Here is a 26,789-nt window from a genome sequence, read left to right as displayed (position 1 = left end):
ACTGCGCGCGTCAACAAAAGTCTTTATCTGCGTGATGTAAAAAGATTAATTTTATACTTCTTTTGCAAGTCTCTTTGTTTCACCTTTTTAAATGCAGCGAAGACACAAAATCATAGTTTTAGTTGCTCGAATTTCTATAAAAAAAATGTGCACCTAAGGATGAAATTCAGATAATTACGCAGTTTTTCGTTAAGCAGTAAGTTGAGTGTTACGTGATGTCGGTCCAACCTGGCTGCACTTCCATCACATGGCCTTCCATCAGGCTATCTTCTATCAGCATCTTCTTAGAAATTCTTAGCTCCGTTTCTTTTAAAAAACCCATAAAAGTTGGATGAATTTGGTTTGATCTTTTTAAAAAGTAACACTGACATCGGACAACGTGTTCTCAAACGGAAGACAAAAACCAAATGGTCGGACAAAAAATCACCTAATACAGAATAACATGACAAATCTAATTGCTACAGCAGAGCAATTTATCCGAATAACCGATTTGGAAATACTTTAATTTTTCAAAAACGGACATTTTCAAACTTAAAATGGAGACCTAAACGTTTGATTTATTAGCCAGCGTATTTCGCTTTTCGTCGTTACATCATCCAGGATCTGATCGGTCAACAATCTTCGCAGCCTTTTATTAAATAACATGACTAAGAAATCAATTCAAAATTCATTTACAATTTGACCATCAATTGAACTTAAACGTGGGTCAATTTCTTCACAGTTTGAAGGCGTAGGTTCATTTAATTTCTTCAACTGACGAACATTCAAGTTTATTCTACGAGTCCTGATATATTCAATAGCTTTCTCCACATCTTCATCAGAAAAACGTTTCATTCCGTCACTAATCAAGTTTTCACTATCTGAAAAATTGAATTCTTGTGCTTCCTCTGCAAATTCTAATTTCGATTGTTCAAAATCCTCTTTGTTCATGTTGTCAGTGATGAAAATCTTTGGTACAGCGTGAAATCTTTGTCTGCAACTGTTTGTCATGATGACAACATCTCCCGAGTTCAGCAGCAATCTGATTGGCTCACGAGTCCTGTCCGCTTCGCCGAGTAGAAAGACAGCTGAGTGTGCGAGACTGATCGATACGAGAGGAGAAGTACTGTCCCACTCCAGGTTGTCACAGTGAATACCTACAAAAATCTGAGTCAAAAATCAATAGTTCAATATTCAAAAATTTCGATGTTCTAAAGATTCAAGTTCACATTTTTTTCTCAGCTTGATTACTTCTTTGCAATACCCCAAAGAAAATCTTTTCAAATCATCTGCTTTTGAATTCACATTAATCAAAAAGCGCGCCACATCTTACTCAAACGTTGCAATGAGTCATCAAGATCATTTTCGATGTCACGCTGGTTAACTTCATTCGCTTAATTTGTGGCCAACAAAACACTTTTACAAAAATAACACACTAACGTCGAATTAATTGCTCTCCAACGTCAGGCGATGGATTGGCTTTGGTAGTCGTTAGCTTAACGTTACGGAATCTGTCTCCACTTAGATGCAGGGGGGGGGGGGGGCAAAGAAACGAACGAACGAAGGTGGGAGGGGATATGCCCTCGCTTCATAAAGTCAGACTACTCAAATATGAAATCCTAAGAGCATTAATACCTAGGGTAGATCCTTCGGGATAGAAATTGACAATGGCTGTCTGTGGATTGTAGTGCTTTTGTGGATCTAAGTCCAGACAGTCCACGTAGAACCCACACAGTCTGGCCAGATCAGAGGGGAAGTCCACATAGTGACCAGAGTAGTACTTTTTAGTTTCCCAGTTGTACTGATATCCTACATACGATCATTAATACACTCAAAGCTCATTCCACTCTTTCATCTTGCATAATTCTGACATTAGAATTGTTTCCTTCTCTAGAGGACAGAATATAAAACATTTCTAAGCTAATAGACGTTCTCTTTTTTAAATTTACAATGCATTAATTGAACAAATTCAACCTACGCATGAATCTACCAGATTTCCATTGAGACAACAGTATTGATATTATTCGTACCTTATCCAGAAACTCAGAGTGAAACAAACCTAAAGTAGTCCATCTCAGTCTCTCAATCGGCTGTTTCTTCTCATTTGACGACTTTGTCTTCCTAAAGTGAGGATCATAATGCTTCCAAGGAAACCTGTGGGAACTCAAAGCAGCTTCTGACGTCAAGTTGGACTTGATGGGGTATTGCGTAAAGTCTACCAAAGCCCTCAAAATCCAAAACCATTTCGCCAGATCGTGCAATGAGTTTTGAATGAGGTAGAACCCAGCATATCCAGCTAATGCAGTCACTTTCCAGCTAGAGGTCGGCTTCAAACCAAGAGATAGACATCTTCTGGCGCATATTTCTTTCACTGATGTCGGTTGATCTGCCTTGTGCAGTTTAAATGTTTGGTTATTGAAATTTTGCAAATCAATTTCAGAAGCATTCAACTGTTTGCATTGTCGAAACTGATCTCGGAAATAATCGTGATCAAACTTTGCCTTCTTTTCGGGTTCGTAAGCCATCTGGTTTGACTTGTATCAATTGAAGCATGCATTATGAAATAATGTAACAGTATTAGTGATACAAAATTTAATATCAAAAGGGTCTTCTTCGTTTGGACCTACGTAAATTGTATTATTCATATTTTCGTCATTCTGGTAACACTAAGAGTTTATGAGGATTGGCTGCTTAATGTTGAATAAAAATTTCGCTGATTGATATCAGTAACCAGGGGCGATCCGGTAACGGATGATTGTCAATAGCAAAAAATTGTACGCAAATTTTTACATCACATACTTGATTAGCTTTTCGTTTTATTTGATAAGAGAAATAACTCTACTGTTCACAATTTTCTGCAAGAAAAAAATCGATTTTTTACTTGATTTGTCCATTTTTACCCATGTTTAACAGCGACCAGTCGTTTAGATATAACGATTGTCAAATTCGCATTGTCTCAAAAACGGCGATTGTATAGCTCAGTCAACAATTAATTGGTTACAAGTGCTAAGAATTATTCGTTGAGTGCAGCCGTAGCACTTTCACCTTTTGATTCAAAAAATCAGTCAGACCACTTAGTTGTCAACTGAGCCGTTTGTCATTTTGTGTTCGTCTTCATTTTATAACTATTTTGTAATAAATTTCCCTCAACGTCGCTTTCATTGCAACTTAACTGTCCTGTTGCTTAAGGTCGACAACACGGTTGTTCACAAAAGTAACTATATATGAAATTAATAAATCTGACAACTACAAATTTCAAGTATAAAATAAAAGAACGAAACATCCATATCGACAAACTAATAAGTACAATATAAGAATTAACAAGAGATTGCAAGCAGCTAAATGAACAGTTCACAACAGAATCATGTTTCCTCCGATAGGTTTGTTTGTTCTTCTATTTAATTATATTAACACATGGTGATAAGTACAAGGATTTAACAAAAACACCGAGTGTTCAATCTATGCAGTTTTTTTTGGGGAGGGGGGAGGGAGAGGAAACAGTTTCACTTCATTTTGTAGTGATGGTAGTAATGAATGGAGAAGCTATAGGAGGTTGAGACTCGTGTAGACTGACCTCCATTCAGCCAATAGTCTTCTTGAATTTTCCTGGTCCCTCTTTGAAAACTGCTTCCTGTTCGATTTGCACCCTAGAAGCTTCGAGTACTGCTCTTTCAGCTATAACACAAAAAAGACCTTATAACGTTTAATTGAAATTGAACTTTTCTCTCGATCTCTAAAACAAAGAGCAAAGGACCAATCGACGTGAGATTTCTAACCTCTACCGCCCTCCTCCCCCCAAACACACACACCAGTTGAAGTTCATGATTTTTTCCCATAAGATTAATGTGATAATTGTTTACCTTAGCATCCAGGACCTCGGCTTTGGCCTCCAACTCCTGTTGTTTAATCTTCTCCTGGCAATTTAGAAACAACTGTTTCAAATGCTGTTTATTCTCATCCACTTTCTCATCTAGTTCACACTGTTTCGCCCTCAGGGCACAGAGTACCTCGTCCGCACAGTCCACCCGAAGAGCGGGCAGAACTCTGTCGGTGTCTGAAGTTGTGCTAGCAGAAGAATAAGAAGTATCAGTTTGAGTATCCAGGTCATCACCTCCAACTGTTGTGCTATGATGATGGTGGTCAGAGGCCTGTCGAACGGATTCTAAACCGGCCGATTCGTCTCCCTCATCCAACAGACCTTCAAACAATACACGTAATCTTTATCAGGAGCATGCATCAATTCAGAATTTGAGAACAAATTGCTTTCGAAATCATTTTGATGGTCGACTGAGATAGATATCTAAGGAAAAAGTTTATTAAGGTTATAAAAGGTTTGTTCATTTGTAAGAGAAGAACATCGGGCGTTTCAAATAGGGTACACTATCTCGATTGTACATTTGTTCCTGTTTAATTGGGAATAGTTCCTTTAAACACAAATTTCTCATAGGAATCCTGATACAGAATATAAACAATCATAAATTGCAACAAAATCTTAGTTCAAAATCAACTGACAATTAACTTGGTTAACATGATATTTAATCAAATATCAGCAGTCCGTTTCTTTTCTTCACAACAAGAAAAAGGCCTCTTGCAATATGCTTTTGTTCTCCCCACTTAGATCAGGTACGAACAAAAACTTGTGATCTTAGGCATTAACTTAGCTAGAGGTCTTTCTTCTGGATACATCATGTAGTTTTTCGGGTTGATGACATTTTCAAATTGAGTCCATTTGAAGTTGCTCGCACCATATTCAATTTGATTTTAGTTTGATGCCCCCACTCATTGGGTGACAAAAACATCAGAGCGCTAATAATTGACGTTAAAATTTGTTGCCCCTGCTGATTGGGTGACTTATAAAACAGATTTTTGAATCCATGCCAGCAGACATTTATTCTACAAGTACGCTGTCCTCTCAAGTATCGTGATAAATATTTGATAACTTTTATCCGATTACAACTGGAAGTCAACATATTTCTTTAAGGAATAAAAGCTCCATCTTCATAGCGAAACGATCTCGATTTAGATCTAGTTCCTCTTATGCACAGATTTGAAGCCCTTAAGATTGCAAAATTCAATCTCAGTTTGACCCAGTTCATGATAATGCTGTAGGGTTTATCCCACTTAGAAGCGAGTCTGTCCGCCAGTCTTCTGAGAAAAATTTTGCTTTCACTGGCCATCATGCCGTCAACACTGAAAATTAACAGAGTAAATGCGATATGTTTTTCATGGCAAGCCTCGGAGTATTTTCTCCTCTTTTCGTCAGCGCAGCTTTCCAACACATCCTCTGGATTTCTGTTGCTGTAAGATTTAGCCTCAGTGTCTGTGACACGGATATCAAACGAGGCAGTTTCTTGCGGGCTCCAGACACCTCTTATGAGAAGATCGGCTCTTAAAGCTTTCTGATTTTCTGAATGTTCACGAATTACTGGTTCTTTTTGAGTGTAAGTCCATGCAAGGCACGATAAGTCTCCCAATAAATCTCTAATTTCATTATGCCTTTGTGTAATCAGGCCTCCTTTTTTGCAGATTAGGGCATGCTGAACATGGAAATCTTCACCACAACCGTCATATTTCACAGGGAGGTTTGCTAGGGGTAAACCGTATCTTAGCGCCATTGAATCCTGGAATTCGTTCTTCGACAACACAAAATTGTCTCCCTCTGACACTTTTGCGGTTAACCAACAAGAGTTTCCCGTTTTGAAATTCCGCTCCATTCTTTTTCTCTCTGATGTGCATGCTTGTTCTAACAAAGCCTTATAGGTATTACTTTGCTGGGACTCATTTTCCTGCTGCAAACTTTGTTTGCTGCTGCGAACGTGAGTTTTGTGTGCGTCGACGTCCAATGCCGTTCCATTCACAATAGAATCCGAAATCAGTGATGATTTCTTGGACGTTTCAAACTGTTCACTCGCTTTTACCACTGGGTCAGGAATACCTAATCCTCCATTCTTAGAAGACAAACTGAACAGGCTACGTTGGAGATTACTCACATTATAAATGTTAGTTACGGTTGATATGAACTGGTTTTTTATTGAATCTTCTAATAGTTTCGAAAATTCATCGCAGCCTGGGACAACCCTCATGAGAAAATTCCATTCGGCCGGGACTGATTTAGTGAACACCGAAAAACTCTCACACGGGCAGAAATTGGCCGCAGCGCTCAAAAGTTGAATCTTCGCCTGCCAATTTTTGATTTTTTCATGAACAAATTCTTTCATGGTAGTTTTATCGCCAATGAAGCCTCCAAGATAACGTTTTCCAGTTACAATTTTCAAATCGGTTTTCTCAAAGCAACTCTTGGCTTCAACAACATGGTCTGGATGAACAATAAGGAAGCTTTTTTGGCTCAGGGTAGTATCCATACTTTGGCCCCTCATCAACTACTTGTTGCAGCCACTGTTTTAAGTCATCGAACTTTCCACAAGCCGCGGCATCATCTACATAAAAACTTTGTTTATGTTTCGTCGGGTTGTGCAATTTTTGTATTAAAAGCAATAGAGCAACACCATAAAACAGCATTGAAAGAGGATCGCCTTGAGTTGTCCCTTCTTCGCTGCGGATAAAAACATTAGTATTGCTCAGCACAAGTTTAGAGCTTTCCTGGTAACTATTGTACAGAAAAGTGGAAGCTCTGGACCAAAGGGTTCTAGCGTTTAGAAGTGCGGAACTTCTGTTTATAGAATTGAACGCATTTTTTGCATCAAGCAGCAACAGACCAAAACCATTGGAGGACTTTTTCTCAAACAACTCTCGAAGTCCATGAATCGATCACTCAATTCCACATGACACTCCACCCGCCAGTTGTTCTGATCAAAACGCATACGCCAAGTCATCACCAGTTAAGTCAGCTACTGCTTTACCGAGTAATCTTCGCGAAGTTTCAGCAATGCCGATTGGCCTGACTCCTGGCTGTTTATCTAATGCAATAAGTCGACATGAGAACAAGGCTTTGATTTTACGCCACGAAATGATTTCGTTTGCGATCAAGTTATCTAGCTGAGAAACTAAGTCTCTCAATCTGGAGCTTTCGAGACCAAACCTAATTAACGCATCAAACCAGTGGTTGGCGTCTGATCCAGAGGGTCCTGAAACACCGAAAAGTTTCCGGGCTTGTTTTTCAACGGTACTACTCGTTATATTCTGTTTTTCCAGAGAAGGTAGTTCAATTATGTTGAATGTCCCCTCAAATAATGGTGAGGCTTTCGGGTGCTTTTCTTGCAGAATTTCGGTTACAGTTCTTCCGTCTATTGAATCAGAACACTCGTTCCGTTTTTGTCTGCAAGGAACCTTGTTGCATTTTTGATGTTCCCTTCTTGAACCATTTTCGCAAACACTCGGATTTTCTCGTCGGGGTCGCTTTTTTGAGTTCTCACAGCTCTGCTCGAGAATTGAGTACATTTCTTAAAAGATTGAACAAGAGGTTGAAATTTTTCCACCGACCACTCCTTCATCCTATTTTCAATTGTTATTTTTACATCTTTGGAGTGTCTCACTTTGTTGTCTCTGTGGAGTATGAGAGCCGAAAAAAACCAGAAGTTTCTCTGATGGAATATTTGATTTCAGGAACAATTCAAGTTCGCAATTTAGTATCTCGACATACTGTTTACCAATTTTTCCCGTCGGCAATCCGTAAAATTTGCATCTGCGTGTGCAAACAGTATTCCATATGTGTTCCCAAAGCACTTCGTTCTCATGAGGCACGCTGTAATTTGTGTTTTTGAGTGGAAAAATTTCTTTCATCAAAGATTCTTTCTCTGCATTGATAAAACTTTATCTGCACGATTATTATCCCCTAGATTAAGCCTCGCTAAACGTTGTGTTAAACCACTAGAAGAAGACTCAAATCTAAATTGCGCTGGATTTTCAAAAGCGTTTTGTATCAAGTCATTTACCTCATCGGTCATAACTGTATGCTGCTTGAGTTTTTCTACCAATTGCAGATAAATCCAAACTGAATAGGAGTCAAAAGTAGTGTCATACTTTTTATTCCAATTCACATAATGGACTCCTGGTCTGTTGTTTTCGTGGCCAATAACTTTTGCTTTGTATATGTTTTTATCGTGACCAGGAATCCAGATTTCAGTGTTCTTATGGATACAGAATGCTTTTACTTCAATCAGATAATATACAGAGATAGCGGCCAATGAAAGTTTACAACCTCCTCATCTTTTTTCTTGAAAAAGCTTGTCTAAACAATCTAAGACAACAATTTAGAAATCAGCGCTCATGGAGAATAGGAGAATTGTTCTTTTCGAACAGGTAGATTAAATTTTATAACCCTGGGGTTAAAAATTTCCGACTAAAAATAGTATACATTTAGACACTATCTGCTGATAATTGAAATGAAAACTTAAAGTGACATTACAGTGAAGGACTCTCACCAAAAGTTTTCAACTCCTTTCGAAGCAGATTCTCCATGCGGCAATCCTGTCGGCTTTTCACCCAATCAAAACTTTCATCACCGAGCTCTTGATTTGACCTGTCAATCTCATCACATTCTGACAATTTCACATCAGTTTGGAGAGACTTGACAGCAGCAGTGTTCACCAGTGAGGAAATTATGAGTTGAGTTAGTGGACCAATAGTACAGATGTCCGGATCACTCTTGGACAAATCACCGTTGCTGAAATTAATAACCAAATTGTTTTCAAACTCCGGTGTGATAGCTAGAATACTTTTTGAACAAAAAAAGATTGACAGCCGTGCCTAAAAAAACAGCTAATACAAATCTGCAATAGAAGTAGCAATAGAAGTTAGTCGTTGCTGACAACGCAGTTCCACAAGCTCTTAAAGAACTCAACAACTTGCGACTTACTCACCGGAAAATATCCGCCGTTGACGCGCTAGACGCACATCAAGATTGAAACAAAAGAAGAAAAAAGAAGAGATAGAAATTGACCACATTTTTCTACATTACTACATTGAGTAATTCAATGCGTGAAAGAAATCAGAAGTCAAACGGGAAACTCGTGACTTATGTAAAACGAGAAATGTGATCAAAAGGTAAAGCGAATTACAAAAACTTAGCAGGAAAAGTCCTGACTTACAATTCAAAGAAATTTCTTTGACTAAACAAAAGACTAGACCTAGAACGGACTATGAGTGAATTGGAAAAATCATTTCTAAAAAATCAGATTAAAAAATTTAAAAAAAAAACAGAAAATCAATGTCAAAATTCTGCATATGAACAAAAACCACTAGCGAGAAAAGGAAATTCGGTTCAAACAAAAAATAGGCCTAGAATGAACCATGAATGCATTGGGAAAACCATTTAGAAAAAAATATCTGATCCAAAAAATCGAAAAAACAGTAAAAATTAAAGTGAACTTGCCGCAAGTGAACAAAAAATCACCAGCGAAAAAGCAAGTTTTTGTTCAAACACCGTTTTCTCACTACGTTAAAAATTAGAGTTCAAAAATTTCACGCTGCAAAATATCTCGCTTTTACGCTCCACTTCATGTTTCGGCGTGACCAAAATCACCACTCCAATTTGACTTCAATCATGAAAATGTGTGAACAGAACAAAGACAGCGCCCCAATACAATTCAAATACTTTGAATTGTAAAAAGGAGAGCGCCTAAATAAAAGCCGTTTGAGTGGCTGACAGCGGCTATTAAAAACAAACATAAGCCGACTAACGTCGAACGAATTGATGTCAAATGAGTGGCGCGGAAAAAAATTAGAAGGGTGCATAGCCTGGAAAAACTTTGACTAAGTAGGGGTTAGAACCCAGAACTCCTTGGTTGAGAGTCAGGGACATTAAGCAATTCGCTAGAAAAAAACATCGCCGGCAACTTGCCGGAAAATAGCTGCCGTTGATGCTCTTGACGCACAACGGTATTGAAACAGAAACAAAGAAACGATATAAAATGACCGACATTTTTTCCAAAGTTTAAAAAAGGTGTTCTAATGCGGTGGGCAGTTTCAGTTAGATTATAAAACTACACTTAATTCAGCTTCTAAACTGAAAGCTTTTCAGCTTAATCAAAATTTCAGCTTGCAATCATTCTAAAGAACTTCGATAACCTAATTCTCAATGATTTAATGACCAGGCTTTATCGGTTTATCCCTTTTCTTTTGATTTTGCTCTTTTAATATTGACCGCAATCATTATATTGCGCAATTCAAATCGTGAAAGAATTTAAAATACATTCAGTTGAAACAGTGAGTGAAGTAGTCACGAATCAAACGTGAAAAAGAGCACTTATGTAAAACGAAGGATGCCTAAATAACACCCGTTGAGCGGCAAACGGCGGCTATTAAAAATGAAAAAGTCAAGCGAGAAAAATCACTCGAGAAGTGAAATCCAAAAATGTTCTAGAAAATGGTCAAGCAAAAAAATTGCATAGAAACGACATATAGGTTTATATTAATTGCTTCAAACTACGTTCAAAAGCAATTAAATATACTTTTCAACTGATTGTCGTTATATCTCAACATGATTTGGAAACAATTTTCTATAGTATCTAATGTTTCACCAAGTGCCCTTAAATATCCTTAAAATAGAGTGAGATATCGTCAATTGACCTCTTCAGCTCAACATAAGGTAATAATCCACATTGAGAACAAAGCGACTCAAGTGTGAACACACAAAAAATCAGCAAACAAACAAAAAATTGACTCCAAAACCTGTCGAACACCAATACTCCTCTTCATGACCTTAAAAAAGACCAATAATAATTTTCATTTCCGCAACTTATAAGCAATGGTCTTACTTAAGTGACCACGCTCTAGCAATTATGCCGATTTATTTTTTTAATGTACAGAATAACTATCTAAGAGACTATCTATGTACCTATCTCTTGCAAAAACAGGAGCCTAAAAAAGTCCGCTGATTGATCATCACAGTTAAGAGCAAAATATTGCACCCAGAAAACAGAGCAGTCTGTCAACGTTGTAAATCTGTGGTTTTCAAAATAAATGTCAAATTTGAATTATCTAGCAGTGTAATTGAACACGAGAACAGAAAAACAACCGTCAGATGAATCGCATTGGAGAGACTGGCTTGGACTTGTCTTTTGGCCTAGATATCTCAGCTAAGGGAGGCAACAAGCGGCAAAGAAAGGCTCAGTTACAAAAATTGCATTAAGAATCATACAAACATAGCTGGTAGATTGCGAGAAAATAGCCTGCAGAAAATTTAAATTAGTTGCCTTCAAATAACCTTCAACTAGGGTGACACACAATCACTTGACCTTATCTCTTTGAATTAAAGTGAAGAAAAGTCACTTTCAGAGTGAGGAAGTCGCTTTTGAGATTGAGGAAAGTCACGTGCGACCAGAAACTTAATCACACGAATGAACAAAAAACTCGCTCAACTAAGAGTGAGAAACGCCGTCGCGCACGCAATTCAGTTGAAATTGCATGAACGATTGAAAAGAAAGCAGGTTTGAAGTGGTTTTGACGTCATATGGTCGTAACAATAAACTTGACGACGAAAATAAAAAACAAATCCGGAAGCAACTCGAAGCCTCAAAAATTCACAAAAAACGGGCAGCTGAAGCCATTGCTATTTGTCTTAAACCATTGACTCATTACCTCCACGGTCTGATCTAAAAATCGGTGAAATTTATACCACTATCACCAAGAGAAACAAAAGGCAGCAAAATTTTTTTTATTGAAAACGTTAGGCCAAAAATAACTCACATCGATATCAAATGCCATAAAAAAATTCATGATTCTAGTCGCAAAAAAAGATCGCGAAAGCAAAAAGACAGATAATAATGTTAGTATCTAAACAAATATATTCGAAAGAAGAACAATACTCACATTCAAGACAGAAAACCACTACAGTTAGCTTTCTAATCACTTCGACTTCATAGTAATTCAAAAACTAAATTAATCATAGAAAAAACATGAGCAACAGAATAATATTCAAAAGCAGAAAATCGTTTAAAAATAACACCAAGGCCCCACGGAAATTGCAGAAACTAGTTATCAGTCGAAATCTTGGAAAAAGCTTTCCATCAAAATCTCTGTACTGCCTTATGTTAATGAAATCAATTGCAAACCAAAGAAATGACGAAAATCTGAGAAAAAGCGGAGCATTAATTTTTTAACAGCTGAAAAAAGCAAAATGACGAATATCAAAAAGCAATATGCAGCTGCCAGGAGAATGTTAGAGAGATACAAACAAGAATGTAAAGAATATGGACACAACGTAGAAAGGACCAAAGCAAAAAGACTACTTCTTGATTTTTAAAGTTAAAAACCAAATTAGAAAAATAAAGAAAAACGAATACATTTCATTATTTAGCATTTGAGACATACAAAAAAGACAAAGAGCCATCCGAGACAAAGAGCCATCCTCCTGAACAGATAAAAACAGTAAAATCAGAACTCAGAATTCGAAACAATGAAATATTTTGCAAAAAAATGGTCAAAATATTTAAGACTGCATTTATGAAAATTTTCCTGTATTTCAAATATTTACCGCCGAAAAATAATTAAATTTTAATTGGAAAAATAATGAAAATCTCTGATGTTGCAAAAAAATACTATTTCTACTAAATAAAACCAAAAGACAAGCAAAACAAAGTAAAATTGGAAAGAACTACCAAAATGGGATTAGCATTTGCACAATTTTATATAAAAAAATAACCTCGCGATAGAGAAGGGCGTTGAGAAAATGAATTACCAAAGAGACGTAGCCATTTAAAATGATTTTCTTAAAAAAGACGGCTGAAAGTTCCAAAAATGAGGAAATTAATAGAAAAAAGCAAAAAAATTAACTAAAAAATCAAGAAATAAGTGTCCACTTTGAACTTGAAACGCATTTTCAGGCTTTGCAAAACACTGTGGTAACAATTGCCGAGGATTGAATTTCAATATTGCATCGCATAAAAATTATCTCTAGAATAAAACCAAATTACATTAAAACAACAGGGCCACTTCGACCAAAGAAACGGCTAAAAACGGTTATCTGTTTTTGGCATTCTGTCAAAAACAGTTTTCAAGGTCAAAAAGGTCAATCACTAAACGCAGCGCAAGACCAAAAAACTTCTCTCGTTCAGAAAAATAAGTTCACACGGCACTTTCGCTTTTAGGTCAAATTGCCGTGTGAATTTTAATTGCTATTTACCATATCTATTTTGATTATAATTCTGATGCTTTAATTTCTTTATCTTTTGCATCTGATGCTTCAATTTTTGACTACTGTCAGGATTTATAAATATACATAGGAGTTGACTTGCTGCCCCCAAGTTGACCGACTACCCTTTTAGAGGAGGGGCTTTCTCTTAATTGACCCTTTTTTTAGGTAAAAACGACGTCTGAACGAATAGTATTCAGGTCGTAAAAAACCAAGAGAAGGCTAATAATAGCCCCAGCTATCACTGTGCGACTATTAAAAAGATAAATGATCCATAGACCATTAAAACGGCAATCGAAAAAAAGTCTACCATTTGAAACAGATAGACTGCTTTTAAAGAAATATTTCAAAGTCTGTTAATTAAACTTTAATTCTTAAAACGGACAGACGTCTACACAATTCTTAAAACGGACGAGTTCTTACCAAAATGATCAAATTTCTTGCGGTTTACCTGAAAAGTTTTCCATTCTTTTTTGGTGACGCCCTCTTTCCATTCGTTGCTGATAGTTTGCTCTTTTTACAAGGTATACCACTGTCCCCATTAGCCGATCTGAGGTCGTTATTGTTGTGGAGAGAACATGAATCAATCGATGGATTCTGTGAGTCTTCATCCATGGACATACTACCTGGTTCCGGAACATCGAACAGTGGACCAATAGATGCATCTTCGTAGTTGCGACTCAGAGCAATCAGATACCTACAACCATATTACTTCCAAAAAAATCCAAATTACTGGGATTTCTTTTCTATTCCTGCAAAATATTGCTTCCAAAAGCCTGTGTGAAAAGGCTGGACTAAAGCTTTTCATAACGAGAACAGATATAGCCAATCAAGAGATGGTACTACACAAATTTTACCGACATAAAGGTGCAGTAATTTGGCTAGATATATTCCTGGATAACGGGAGCGTTTGGGGGTTCACATACTGAACAGCGGATAATCATGCAAATTATTCTGTTCCTTCAACTTCAGCAACAGGTTTCGTTGTTGACAAAAGCTATATCATATGTGAGCCCCGATTAAAAATAGCCGGCATATTGCTGGAAAGAAGCCTCGACACAGACCGTTGCGACCTTTAGTTGAAAAAAAACCACTGAACAAAAACTGCAGAACTGTTCTCGGAAAAAAAATTGGAGTCTTTCCCATTATAGCCAACCCCCCCCCCCCCCCCCCCCCCAAGCCGACTGGTCAGATAACCTATAGCTCCCCACTCATGGTAAACATACCATAGGGTGGGCTATAATTTCAAGGAGGGGCTATAATGGGGAACGACCCAAAATTTAAATTTATATTCCTTATTTTCAAATTAAAATTTTCAAATTGAAATTAGAGGGCTTTACAAAACTCAAGTAACTTCTATAAAATTTCAATGAGAGTTTAAGTTCTCAATTTCGATTTCGTGTGTGAGCCCAGAACCCATTTTCTTGAGTGAGACAAGTCATGTATGATTGATCCAGACGTCATGTACACAAATTCAGCTGAAGAGGGTTAGAAGTCAAAAAGAAGAGCTCTTTGATTCATTAGCGCGTGATTAAATGGTCGCAGAAAAACGACGAGATAAAAAACAAGATCGGATAAGGCCTGAACTACAATTCAAATAAAATTCTTCGGATTAGCGAATAAAGAGACGTAAAAAGACTGAAAACTCTTATTTGATTTAGAAAACTATTCAAATGAGCAAGTAGATAAAAAACATTGCCGAAAAAATTTGGTCTTCCTCAAAGCAAGAACTTTTTGCAAAAACAATACAAAAAATCAAGTTGAAAACAAAGCTGGCAGATTACCAGAAAATAGCCGCGATAGCTTCGTAGACGTGCAGTCTGAAAATGGCAGTAAAAAGGCAGAACAAAAAATATTTATCTTAATTAAGGGTTGCGATGTTATATTTTGATTAGGAATCTGTATAACTTATTGCTGCTCCGATTAGCTGCTCTTAAATAACCTCAGTTGACACTATCTCTTTGAATTAAAGCATAGAAAAGTCAAATTCAGAGTGAGAAAGTCATTTTAAGAGATGCAAGTCATGTGTGACCAAAAACTTAATCATGCAAATGAACAAAAAAACTCGCTACACTAAGTAAAAAATGACGTCAAGAACGCAAAATAATTGAAATTGCATAAACGAATGCACAAAAGCAGGTTTGAAGTGATTGTGACGTCATGTGGTCATAACAAAAGTCTTGACGACGAAATAAAAAAACAAAGGGAAAAAATTGGGGAAAAAATTAGCTAAAAACGGAAACAAATTGAACAGTTCTGAAAAGTTAACAACTCCTTAAAGTAAAAAAAAAAAACACAAAAACTGAAAAGCTTACCTTATGCAATTGAAAATACTCAATGACGCACACAATAATGGGAAACTCAGAATAGATAACCGACTTATATAATTTTGAACAAAAGAATCAAACTGCGCGATTAAAATCGCTGTTTGTCATTTTTGTCAAACATAGCTGGCATATTTCCCGAAAATAGCAGCTTTGTAGATATGCAGTTTCAAAACGACAATTAAAAAAACGAGAAAAATTTCCGCTGCTTATTGCTGCTTTTATCAGCTGCTCTCAAATAATTTTTATTTAGAGTGACATACAATCATTTGACCTCATCTCTTTCAATTAAAATAGAAAAAAAATTCTCTTAGAGAGCGAGGAAGTCAGTTTTGAGATTGAGAAAAGTCACATGTGGCCAAACACTTAACAACGCTAATGGACAAAAACAAGTTCAAAAACTGAATGACATCAGTCACTCAATTCAGTCAAAATTCCATGAATAAAAAAGCAGACAAAGACAGCGTAACGTCATTATCGTAACAAAATCTTGACGCCGAAATAAAAAATCGAGAGAAGGACAATAATAGCTCGCTATCGCAGTTATTAAACATAGCCGGCAGATTGCCGGAATAGCTGCGAAAGAATAGACCTGCGTGCCATATAATAGAGATAGAAACAGATACAGATCTAAATTGAAAAAAAAAATCGACGCCGCTCAAAAAACTAGGTAAAAAACATTCAGCGATAAATTAATAAAGCTTGTTAAAATTCATTCCGAAGAAGCCTCGTATTAGGCCCTTTACTGCACAAATGAGTTCCTTTGACCTTAAACAAATTCAAATTAAACTTAAGTTTTAAAGTGCAAAAGTCATTTTATTGAGTGAGGTAAGTCACGTATGTCAAATCACGTAAGGTAAGTCAAAATCTGATCACGCAAATAACCTAAAATCTTTCGCAAAAGCGAGTGAGAAATGACGTCACGCGCGCAAATGCCGTTAGTGAGAGGAAGAAGTCATTCAGAAAATTAAGACTTTTTCAGCTTTGCGGTGTGAACAAATGTAAAACGAAAAAAGAGCGTCAGACGACGAAACAAAAACAAATTCTTTGAATTGTAAAAAACCAAGAGCACCGCAATATAGCTACGCTCAGCTTACAGCTTCGCAGCTATAGTAAAAAATAGCTTTATAAAAACAAATTCGTAAAAACGGTAATTGAAAATGCCTTCTAGCAAGAAGCGTCCTTTGAATTTCGAATAGATGCAATGAAAGAAAACAATGGCCCAAAACTACTAAAAAAGCCTACAAATAGTTGAAAACCATCCAACTTGATTTAAACTGATATTATTGTTCCGACCCTCTTGAGGGGGGAGGAACTATATACTCAAATGGGTTTTTTTTTTTTTTGTTCAGTGAATTTTCGCCGATCGATACATTCATCGTAGAGAGTTGAGAGTGGTATCATTAGAAAGCTCGTCCAGCGTAGAATATGGAATTAAAAAGATTTTTTTAATTTTCGTTTTCTACAGGGAGTTATCGAGGTTTAAAGTTTTGTGAAAATAGTGTGAATTCCGTTGATTTTTATTCACATTTTACGGAATTTTCGCTAATTTTTGACCAAAATTTCGCCAATTTTGCTAAAATTTGTCAACATTTTTTAAAAACTTGTTGTTGATTTTATTTTTAAATATAAAAAATCTTCTCGGCTTTTCTTATTTTGAATTTCTTCTGAGAACTTCAGAGAAGTAGAGTGAATTCCCGTTGTTTTTATTCACATTTTCCGGAATTTTTGCCTAAATTTTCGTCAATTTTGCTAAAATTTGTTATAATTTTTAAGAATAGTGTCGTTGATTTTATTTTTGAAGACGAACAAGCATTGTTCATTGTTTTGATTTAATTTTTTGGTCAAAAAATGTGGATAAATATTTCAAAATTTAGCCTTTTTCAACAAAAACAGCACGAAATAAGCTACTTTAGTCCGTTTTGATTAAGTTTGCCGACAGTACACCTCCAAACAACACTCATACAATCTTTGTAGACTCAGAGGGGGGCTATTTCTACTTCAGAGTACGCTGAGAGTGCTCTGTAGTTAAAACTTTGCCTTTTTTTGCTAACTTTACTCGTTGATTATCAAAAATGCAGAACTTATTTTGAGTTTTCAACTAACAAATTATCTATATCTGCAACATTCGAAAATCAAATGTTCCTAACGGACAATAAGCAATAGCAGGGCTTGTTTTGGGCCATTCTTGGACTGCTACCACCCAAAGAAATCGGGTTGTAATCAGTCGGTCTTTTTTTTTTAAAAAAAAAGGACCCTTTCTTTAAAAATAAAAAACAGAACATATCGAATCAATGCTCAGGAGTGATAGGTCCAACCAGTTTGCTTACTAAAAAGCTCCAAGCTAATCCATTTAAATTTTAACTTGAAAGTTTATGGTCGTTTCTTTTAAAAATAATTGACTTTTCAATAAATAATGGCTTAATTAAGTTTTCCTCTATTTTTTTCTTAATTTGTTCAACTTCCAGCTTAGTGTCTGCAAAAAAAGAATGCTTCTTCTTTCTACTGATTTAACATTTCTTTTCGGTTGCAGTTTTAAGCCTGAAGTTATTGTTTTCTGGCTTTGATACTACAAGATTTCAGATTTTTGTTTGTTTCGATATTTGCCAGTTTTTCACGTTTCCGAATTTTGTCACATTATCACATTATTGACAGTTCTCTTGTCACATTATTAGCGTTAAAAATAAAGCACAATTGAACATATTGAAATCCTGAATGATATACATAATCGTTTTAACGGCCTCGACGCCTCTTTCTTGAAGAAATCAATTGAATTTTTTAATTTTGTTTTTAACTGTCATTTATACTTTGTCGTTTCGGTCGTATGAAATTTCCTGCATAGTGATAACTTTCATTGGCTTTTCGTGGAAGAATAGAAGAACCGATATTCTGATATTAGTAAATAGCTGATGGCTTTCATGACTTTGAAAACAATCGTTTTCCAAAATTAAAAAAAAAAACTTTTTAACTTCGCAATTTTGTTCTTTTTATGTTTCTTTTTGTTAGCTAATCTCGTTATTTCATTACAGGTCAAATATGACATTATGGGTGTCAAGGGAATAAAAGGGATTGGTGTCCCAAAATCTTTTTTTTAATGAATTTGTTATGACCTTAGTGGCTTCGACACCGGTTTTTCACAAAAATGTAAATTAATTTGATTTTTGTCTTATTTGACGTTCTTTTTGTAGATGCGAGAAATATTCTGGGTAACTGCAGGTCTCGAGGGCTTCCTTTTTTTTAATAAACGACCCTATTCAAATAGTTCTGTTTGTAATTAATGCCTTTTATGACATTGAATGTAATTTTTATTCGAAAAAAAAATTGAAATTATTTCATACTTTAGCACTTCGCTTTTTTGTCTACTTGTTACCTAGTCTTACTAATGAATGGCCACGTACTACTTTATAGCTGTTTGATGAAGGCGCAATCGAATATATTTTGAGGGACAAAATATGGCTCGAGGGTTTTGGCAGCGTTTTCTGGCAAGTTTCAATTGAAATTTTGTTTGTTTTTTTTTGTTGTTCATTTTAGCCGCTTTAAAAAATGAATAAGGACAGGTCCTAATGCCCTTCTCTAGAAACAGTGGTAATTGTAAATTTGTGGTAATGTTAATTGATTCCTAATGGTATTTATTACTTTGAAGTTAACTGTTTCAAAAAAATAAGTTATATTTTTCACTTTAATGTTTTTGTTCTTTTTTGTATAATTGTTACCAAACCTTTTTATGGACTGGTCGCATATGGTTTCTGGTGATTTATTAGTTATTTTTGTTTAGTTTTAGGTTTATCTGACGGTATGTTGACTTTGTTATTAAATTTAGTTTTTAAGAGGGAAAAAAATTTTTTGATGTAAATAATGTTTGTTGCTGTTGTTGTTGTTTGTTTTTGACGTTCATCTTGACTCGCTTTCTTAATATTGACATATTACATCAAGCTAATGCATCAATTTTTAACTCCACTGAGTTATTTGCTTTGGAGGCTATCTTATCGTTCATACAGAATTTTTTGAAAAAGACTTTTCGCAAAAAATAATTTTTGGGTTTTTCTATCTGTTCCTCATTTGCTAGACAATTATGCCAAAATTGTGGATGGGCGGGGTCGGAACTTTATGTGCCATCGCACATTACCGAGCCGCCTTGTTCGCCCAAAACGTCAAATCAATTTCAATTTTATTGATTATAGCCTTTTAAAACCTTCAGAGCTGATAACAATAAGTAAAAACAAAAACCTTTTGAAATAGCCACATGCGAACATAAAATTTCATTGGCTTTGAAATATTTTTTCTCACCTCAGCTTCTCTCTCCCTGATAACCAGTGGTACAAACAAAAATCCACCTTTCGCCCCAATCTCTAATTTGATCGGTTGCAAAACCTCATTTTTCACGCATTGCACTTCCCGCACCAATTTCCACTTCACAGAAATTTTGTATCAAAAAAGACACTCCTCTCTTCGAGTTGTCAAAAATAGAGCGCACCAATACAATTCCAATTCTTTGCATTGTAAAAACCAGGATGAGACTAACAATAGCCTCGCCATAGCTTCGGGGGTAATTACGGTCACAAAACTCATCCTTCAGCATGTGCTCCTCAACTGTTTAGTCAATTCATATTTAACATACTGTTCTGCTTAAAGTGTGAGACATACTTTTGCACATCTTCTGGTGTGATGCTGGCACAGTAAGTGCTGTCCAGATACTTCCAAAACTGGGCCGGTGTCTCTGATTTGGCTTTGGTGAGGCTCTCCACTGGACTGATGGATGAAAAAGCAGCGGATGACACAACACTAGATGCAGCGGAATGTGTATCTTTTCTGGCTGATCCTCCTCCGCCTCCTATTCCACTGGACCCTTTGCTGGGAGAATGATTGGCAGCTGCAAACAAAACAGACTTTAATTGACAACTTAGTCAAGGAACTAAATCCCCCTTGACTCACAGCCAAAAAAAAACCACATGCTTAAAACAGATAGAAACGTTTCTTCAAATGCATTACGAACATAGTTTTGACTTAGATCAATTTGAACAAAATCAAAAACTATGAATTAAATTTACCTTGCGATGCTCTAGTGCTGAGCTGCATGTAAGCTCGCTATATTTGCGACAGCATTCTAGTCAACCTTCAGTATTTCAGCCGAAGTTCGAAGTAAGAAATTTCGAATACAAATTAAACCAGGTAAGACATGTTTTATGAACTAACAATATAACCAAGGACATTGAATCGGCAACTTACAGGAAGCAGCATTGCCAGCAGCTGCAGTGTCCACTTTGAAAGGAGAAACAACCAAATTCTGAATTGGGTTGTTATTCTTCAACACCGAGGCAGCTCTACTTGAAGGACTCTGGGCTAAGTAAGGGAACTGGGAGCTAGAACTGCACTGGAAATTGCTAGCAGAGGAATTCTGCAGTTCCTCCAAGTTGCTGTTTAAGCACATGTTGCGTCTTGTTACCCTGTAAAAAACATCTGTATCGAAAAGCTGCATTGCTACAACATACTCAGTTTATAATAAATTGATTGAAAATTAAATTTACAGACGGTGTACAACTACAACTTATTCTGAAACTCAGCCAAATTTGTTGAAGGATATAGATTCTGCTTCAGTTATGCATTTCACAACAATGTCCCATAAATTTTAATAAGCAAACGTCAGACAAGGCAAGCAACTGCACATTAACAGTGTCACTTGCATGTTAGAGAGTTCCTCTTTTAAGTTCGACCTGTGAACTCTGTCCATTGATTTTGTATCGCTGTTATTTCAACAGAACATGCTATAACATGTACAACAATCGAACGAACTAATTTGAATTCACAACTGCTTCACGAATCAATTAGAGTGATTAGGCAGTCGAAAAATTCAAAGTCATTCACGAAGTCCTTCCGCAACAAAGTCAGATCTATATAAAACCCATATAAAAGTCAACAGCTCGCAGATAACTGCTTTGATATTTAGCGTCATAGCAATTAATAACGAACATAAAGACTAACGCCGGGCCAATTGCTTTCAAACGACCGGCGAAAAAATGGGGAATTTTCGGAAAAGTGAATTTTCGACCAAATAGTCGAAATGCCCCCCTTCCCGTAATAGTTACTACACAGCTATGTATCATACAGGTGTGCAGTGAGCATGGGGCTGTGAGCGAGTCGACGGGGGTAGGAAGGGGTACACGCGGGGTGGGGGTAAATCGGGCTGGGTTGCGTGTAGGAGTGTCTGCAGTCGTTTCGATAGGTATGAGGGACTGTAATGGGAAGAAAACTTCTCAAAATGGCCGTTCGACCTTGATCTTTACTAGTAGCTGCTAAGTACTATGTATTAGTAACCCAGCTACTGTTAAATACTTGAACAGAGAAGTCAACGGTCGAAAACAGAAATCAATGAAAGAAAGTCCCAGCTCAAGTCCTGATCAAACTTACTTCAGCAGAAATAGCTGTAGAATACCAATACACCTCTTCGGTTCGTAGGAAGACTGCAGGACTAATGTAATTTCTACAAATTTCCTTTGAGAGCAATTAGTTGCTGTCAGCAGGCTTGCTGATTCGGTTTTGGTCACACTAATACGAGGAAACGCTACAATGCTGATTTTAAGAAGCGCAGACCTGTGAGACAGTAGCAAGAGCTGGGTACGAGATGCCAAAAGCGACAGAAGCTACCTTGATGTTTTACGAGGGGGTAGCGCCCAAAATTAATAATAGCTCGCCTAAAAAGTGGGGAGATATATAAAAGCTGCATAGATCGAGTTATAATATCGCAGAATGATTGCTTCAATTTTGAGGCTGAACTCCTATATCACCAAATGGGAGGGGACTCAATCTATTAATTGATTCTTCTCGACTCACCCAATGAGAGAAGAGTTGAACAAATTTTCTGAGTAAACGAAAACAACGGAGATAAATGATGATATTAAAGGTCAGGAGGGGGACGGTAAAATCAGTTAGTAGACTGTTGATTTGAAATAGAACCATGTCAGCAACAAAGTATTTTATCAAAAATATTTAATAACCCCAAACTTACGTAATCGTTGCATGTAGAACATCAAGTGGGTTTATGTCTGGACAATCAGTAAAACTGGTGAACACAGACATTTTCCGATAATTATTGAGAATTAGAACAGAAAAAAAACAGTAAATCAGTCTATAAGCGTAACCAACTAACGTCGGAAAGATTTCTTTCGAATTACTAGTTGGAGCTCGTTGGAATTACTACTTAGATCACTCAAAATGAGGATACAAAAGATTACTTGAAGATTCAAAAGATTACTAAAATTCAAGAAACGTTGGCATCAACTAGAAACACACAAATATTGCAATAAAAAGTGAATAGATGAGCAAGACCTCTATGAACTGCAATCATATTTAAACATAGCTGGCAGATTGCCAGAAAACAGTCGCAATAGCTTCGTGGATCTTCAGCCTAAAAAAACAGTAAAAAAGACCGATCAACAAAATTATTCTTTTCATTAAGGGCTGAGATATTTTGATTAAGAATCTGTATACGTTATTGCCGCCTCTATTAGTTGCCCCCAAACAGCCTTCAACTATGGTGACCCACAATCACTTGACCTTATCTATTTAAATTAAAAATAAAAAAGTCATTTTCAGAGTGAAGAAGTCATTTTTGAGAGTGAGGAAAGTCACGTGTGACCAAAAACTTAATCAGATCAATGACTAGTTGGAGCTTGAATCTGTAACAGCCTGCTTCAGTCGCGCGGGGGGTAACTAAATTCACTTAGATCACTTAAAGTGAAGATTCAAAAGATTACCTGAAAATTCAAGATTACTAAAATTCTCAAGAAACGATTGCTCGTTTTGATAGAGTTGGCATCAGCTAAAAACACTCAAATATTGCAAAAAAAATCATAGATGAGTAAGACCTTTAATAACTGTGATCAAATTTAAACATAGCTGGCAGACTACCAGAAAGAAGCCGCAATAGCTTCGTTGATCTGCAGCCTCAACAAACAGTAAAAAAGACAGATTAAAAAATTATACTTTTCATTAAGGGCTGAGATGCTATATTTTGATTAAGAATCTGTATATTAAGTTATTGCTGCCTCTATTATGAGTGAGGGAAGTCACGTATGACCAAAAATTTAGTCACGCGAATCAACAAAACAGTGCGCTCCACTAAGAGCGAAAAATGACGTCACGCACGCACTTTAGTTGAAATTGCATGAACAAATGAACAAAAAGCAGATTTGAAGTGATTGTGGCGTCATATGGTTGTAACAAAAATCTTGACGAAATAAAAAACACAGCAGACAAGTCCTGACGTACAGTTCAAAGAATTTTCATTGACTAAATCAAAACTAGACCTAGAACGGACTATCAGTGAATTGGGAAAACCACTTCCAAAAATAATCAGACCAAAAAATTTAAAGAAAAAACTGAGAATCAATGTCAAAGTGCCGCATGCGAACAAAAAACCACTAGCTAGAAAAGGAAATTTGGTTCAAACAAAAAAACTAGGCCTAGAATGAACTATGAAAGGATTGGGAAAACCATTTAAAAATCTGATCCAAAAATAGTAAAAATCAAAAGCGAATCTTTGTTCAAACACCGTTTCCTCTCTCTACTTTAAAAATAGAGCAAAAAAATTTCACGCTGCAAACCACTCGCTTTTGCGCTCCACTTTCTGTTCCGGCGTGATCAAAATCAATACTCCAATTTGACTTCAAAAATCATGAAAATGTGTTAATAGATCTCAAAAAAAACAGCGCCCCATTAGAATTCTAATTCTTTGAATTGTAAAAAAAAACCAAGAGAATGCCTATAATAGCCCCAGCTATCGCTGTGCGGCTATTAATAAATCAATGGACAATCATTGATACTTCACTTTGGTCTCCCTTCAAAAACTTCCTTTTTCGCCCTGGACGTTCACCGTCCGTGCAATGAGCACAGTCCGCATTTGTTAAACAACCAAAACCAACTTAACACCTCCAACTCATCGTAAGGCTCTTCTATTCAACCAGTTTTTCTCGTTCTGTAGAATTAATCAGTCGACGTTCTGACCAGACAGGGTTCTGGTGAGACATTCTGACAGACATTCTAACAGACATTCTGACAGATCATACAAACAGACAGGGCAGCAATAACTCCATGGGTCACATAGGTTGCAAACCTTTTAGGAAAAACAAAGACACGTGGGTTTCATTGCATTCTAAACGTCTTCAACAAGATATCGCTTTGAAATACCAAAGAATAATGACTAACCAAGAGAGTTGATCCTCCAAAGCCAGCTGAATAGCCTCCAACTCCTCAGCCTGAATGGGAACATCGTGTGCTCTGCCAATGACTGACTTCAGCTTGGGCACGGAGTCGAAAGAGTTAAGCTGGAACTGACAAGGTCTGTAGCAACCTTCCTCGTCTGCATTGGAGCACACACTACCACCAACACCACCACCACCAGCACTGCCACTGTTACCAACAGCACTGCTCATTTGCGATCTGAAAATTACCCCAAGTGAATATACAGATCTTTTATTTTAAGATTTAATAGCAAAATTTTAATGGCAAAAAATTTCGTAGTAGAGTGGCTTACAGAATCTATCGTTTCGTTGCTGTAATATTAAACATTCAAAATTGGAACTATTTCTTTTTTTTTTACAGAGAGGGAGAACTTTTTAAACATAACTGACTAACGTCGGGCGAAATGCTCTAACACGACCGGCTTCGTCAGTAGCTAGGCCCGGTTTAATGAGGCTAGCTTTAGCTTTATTGAAGGGGCGTAAGTAAGCGCAGCGAGGGGGGTGCAACGGGGGGCTGATGGGGTGGCAACAGTGGGGGAAGGGAGGGGGTAAATCTCTAAGAACCGCCCTCATTTTCAACTTTTAAATTTTTGAGCTTTTCCCGCTGCGGCGTCATTTTTACTTTTCCGGATGGCCCACTTTCCTCTTTGAACTCCTGAAGTTCAGCAATCTGAAATCTAGCCTCGGAATACTTTCTTCCCAATTTCTCCAGCTCTTCCACTAAAGACTTCTCACTTTTGGTATCGGTTACAGATCCAAAAGATAAAATTGAGATCTTGTCACTATCTTGTTGTGAGATGAAATCGACATCGGCGAACTCGCAAGCATCGGTTCCTTGATCAGCTCTTTCAACAACCTCTGTTTGGCGACTTTTAGAATCTTTCACAGGGTTTTTAGCGGATTTCAGCGAATTCAATTCTTCAGTTAGTTGACGGACTTTATCTTCTAACTCTAAATTTGCGTCTTGCATAGCTTCCTTCAATAAGGCATGAGACTGAATTTCTTCAGTAAGTTTCTTTTGTTGTTCCATTATTTCATCTACCCAGGCGCTATTAGTCTCTGTTTTGAGGGCCGCAACATTACTAGCTCCGCGAAGATGCGCCTCCTGTACTGGGTTCGAATATTCGAGAGATGACAAGCTTGTGTTAGCACCATCAGGTGAAGATCGGAGTATAATGGTTAATTGTCTTAAATAATCCATCTCTTCTTCAGTTTTTCTCAGCTCATCGTCTTTGTTCGTTAATTGAATTTCTAATTCATCGCAGCAATTTTCTAGTTTTGAAATTTTCTTCTCTAGCTCAGAGAAATCGCCGTTGTTACTAACAGAGGCTTTTCGTTTTTCTATGGTTACTCCATTAAAACTAGCGTCACATCCGTTATACTGACTCTGTTTATCTGTTGGCAAACAGTATTTGCCGTTAACGCGCAAAAGATTTTCTTCAAACGGCCATGAAAAATCAATTTCTCTCAATCTAATTTCAAATTTTAGCTTAAACGAATCCACGTCAGTGGCCATAGAAATAAATTTTTCTACAAATCCTGCATCCCGTAAGTAGGCTTGCGCTGAATACCACGTGCTGGTAAGTTTCGGTATCAAGCTACTAGTGAAAAAGGATGACAAAATACTCTGTGACGCTATATGCCGTAAAAGCGCTCTTCCTTTTCCTGTGCTGGTCTTAATTTCACTTAAAGCGTCAAACCGCTTAATATGCCCCGCAAAATCCATGTCTTTTCGAAAGCAGGTTGCAAAAAAGTCGTAATAATCTGTATTTCGCTTCTGTTTCAGCCCTCTACGCAGCAAATCTTCTGTTCTAATGAAAAATAATATTACTCCAGGGTTCTCTTCGTTCAGCTGAGATTTTGTCGATCCTCTTACAAAATCTAAGCATTCTTTCAACCCTCGTAGAATTTCTATGCTTTTTTCATTCATTGGGCTTCTAAAACTACCACTCCAAAACCTGATCGAGCGGCAAGAGCTAAGAGACCAATAAAAAGATTATAAACCAGACAACTTTAATTTCAACAAACTCAGCTCAACATTTCTCGGGGTTTTCCCATTCCCATATATCCCCCACCGTAATTAAGACAATGGCATATAATGAAAAGTCAATATCAACATCCAAAGTTACTAAGATAGCCAAATATTTAGAATATAACCGA

The 26,789-nt window shown here is 36.8% G+C and overlaps 2 protein-coding genes across 2 annotated transcripts; both read right to left on the bottom strand.

Annotated features, from left to right (window-relative positions):
- Positions 1-639: 639 nt before the first annotated feature.
- Positions 640-3,052, bottom strand: LOC142352971 (nucleic acid dioxygenase ALKBH1-like). Its single transcript, XM_075405134.1, has 3 exons — positions 2,039-3,052; positions 1,615-1,788; positions 640-1,136 (listed from the first exon to the last, which is right to left on the bottom strand). Exons 1-3 carry the CDS (start codon positions 2,502-2,504, stop codon positions 661-663), a joined length of 1,116 nt encoding a protein of 371 aa, XP_075261249.1. The 5' UTR covers positions 2,505-3,052; the 3' UTR covers positions 640-660.
- Positions 3,053-3,181: 129 nt separating this feature from the next.
- Positions 3,182-24,824, bottom strand: LOC142352969 (uncharacterized). Its single transcript, XM_075405132.1, has 7 exons — positions 24,595-24,824; positions 20,620-20,837; positions 20,038-20,263; positions 13,521-13,766; positions 8,361-8,602; positions 3,840-4,177; positions 3,182-3,654 (listed from the first exon to the last, which is right to left on the bottom strand). The coding sequence occupies exons 1-7, from the start codon at positions 24,819-24,821 to the stop codon at positions 3,523-3,525; spliced, it is 1,629 nt and encodes a 542-aa protein (XP_075261247.1). The 5' UTR covers positions 24,822-24,824; the 3' UTR covers positions 3,182-3,522.
- Between the last annotated feature and the right edge of the window lie 1,965 nt (positions 24,825-26,789).

Source organism: Convolutriloba macropyga, chromosome 14 (genome assembly GCF_964194025.1).
Source record: "Convolutriloba macropyga chromosome 14, txConMacr16.3, whole genome shotgun sequence".
Lineage (NCBI taxonomy): Eukaryota > Metazoa > Xenacoelomorpha > Acoela > Convolutidae > Convolutriloba > Convolutriloba macropyga.
This window is presented reverse-complemented; position numbering and strand designations above follow the sequence as displayed.

Excerpts from the sequence above, each read along its gene's own strand:
- LOC142352969 (XM_075405132.1), bottom strand. The coding sequence starts at position 24,821 with ATGAGCAGTGCTGTTGGTAACAGTGGCAGTGCTGGTGGTGGTGGTGTT. Across the intron at positions 20,838-24,594 it reads TTGGAGGATCAACTCTCTTG|GGTAACAAGACGCAACATGT; the intron begins GTTAGTCATTAT and ends TGTTTTTTACAG. Across the intron at positions 3,655-3,839 it reads CCGAGGTCCTGGATGCTAAG|CTGAAAGAGCAGTACTCGAA; the intron begins GTAAACAATTAT and ends TTTGTGTTATAG.
- LOC142352971 (XM_075405134.1), bottom strand. The coding sequence starts at position 2,504 with ATGGCTTACGAACCCGAAAAGAAGGCAAAGTTTGATCACGATTATTTC. Across the intron at positions 1,789-2,038 it reads ACTGAGATGGACTACTTTAG|GATATCAGTACAACTGGGAA; the intron begins GTTTGTTTCACT and ends GATCGTATGTAG. Across the intron at positions 1,137-1,614 it reads TCCCGAAGGATCTACCCTAG|GTATTCACTGTGACAACCTG; the intron begins GTATTAATGCTC and ends AGATTTTTGTAG.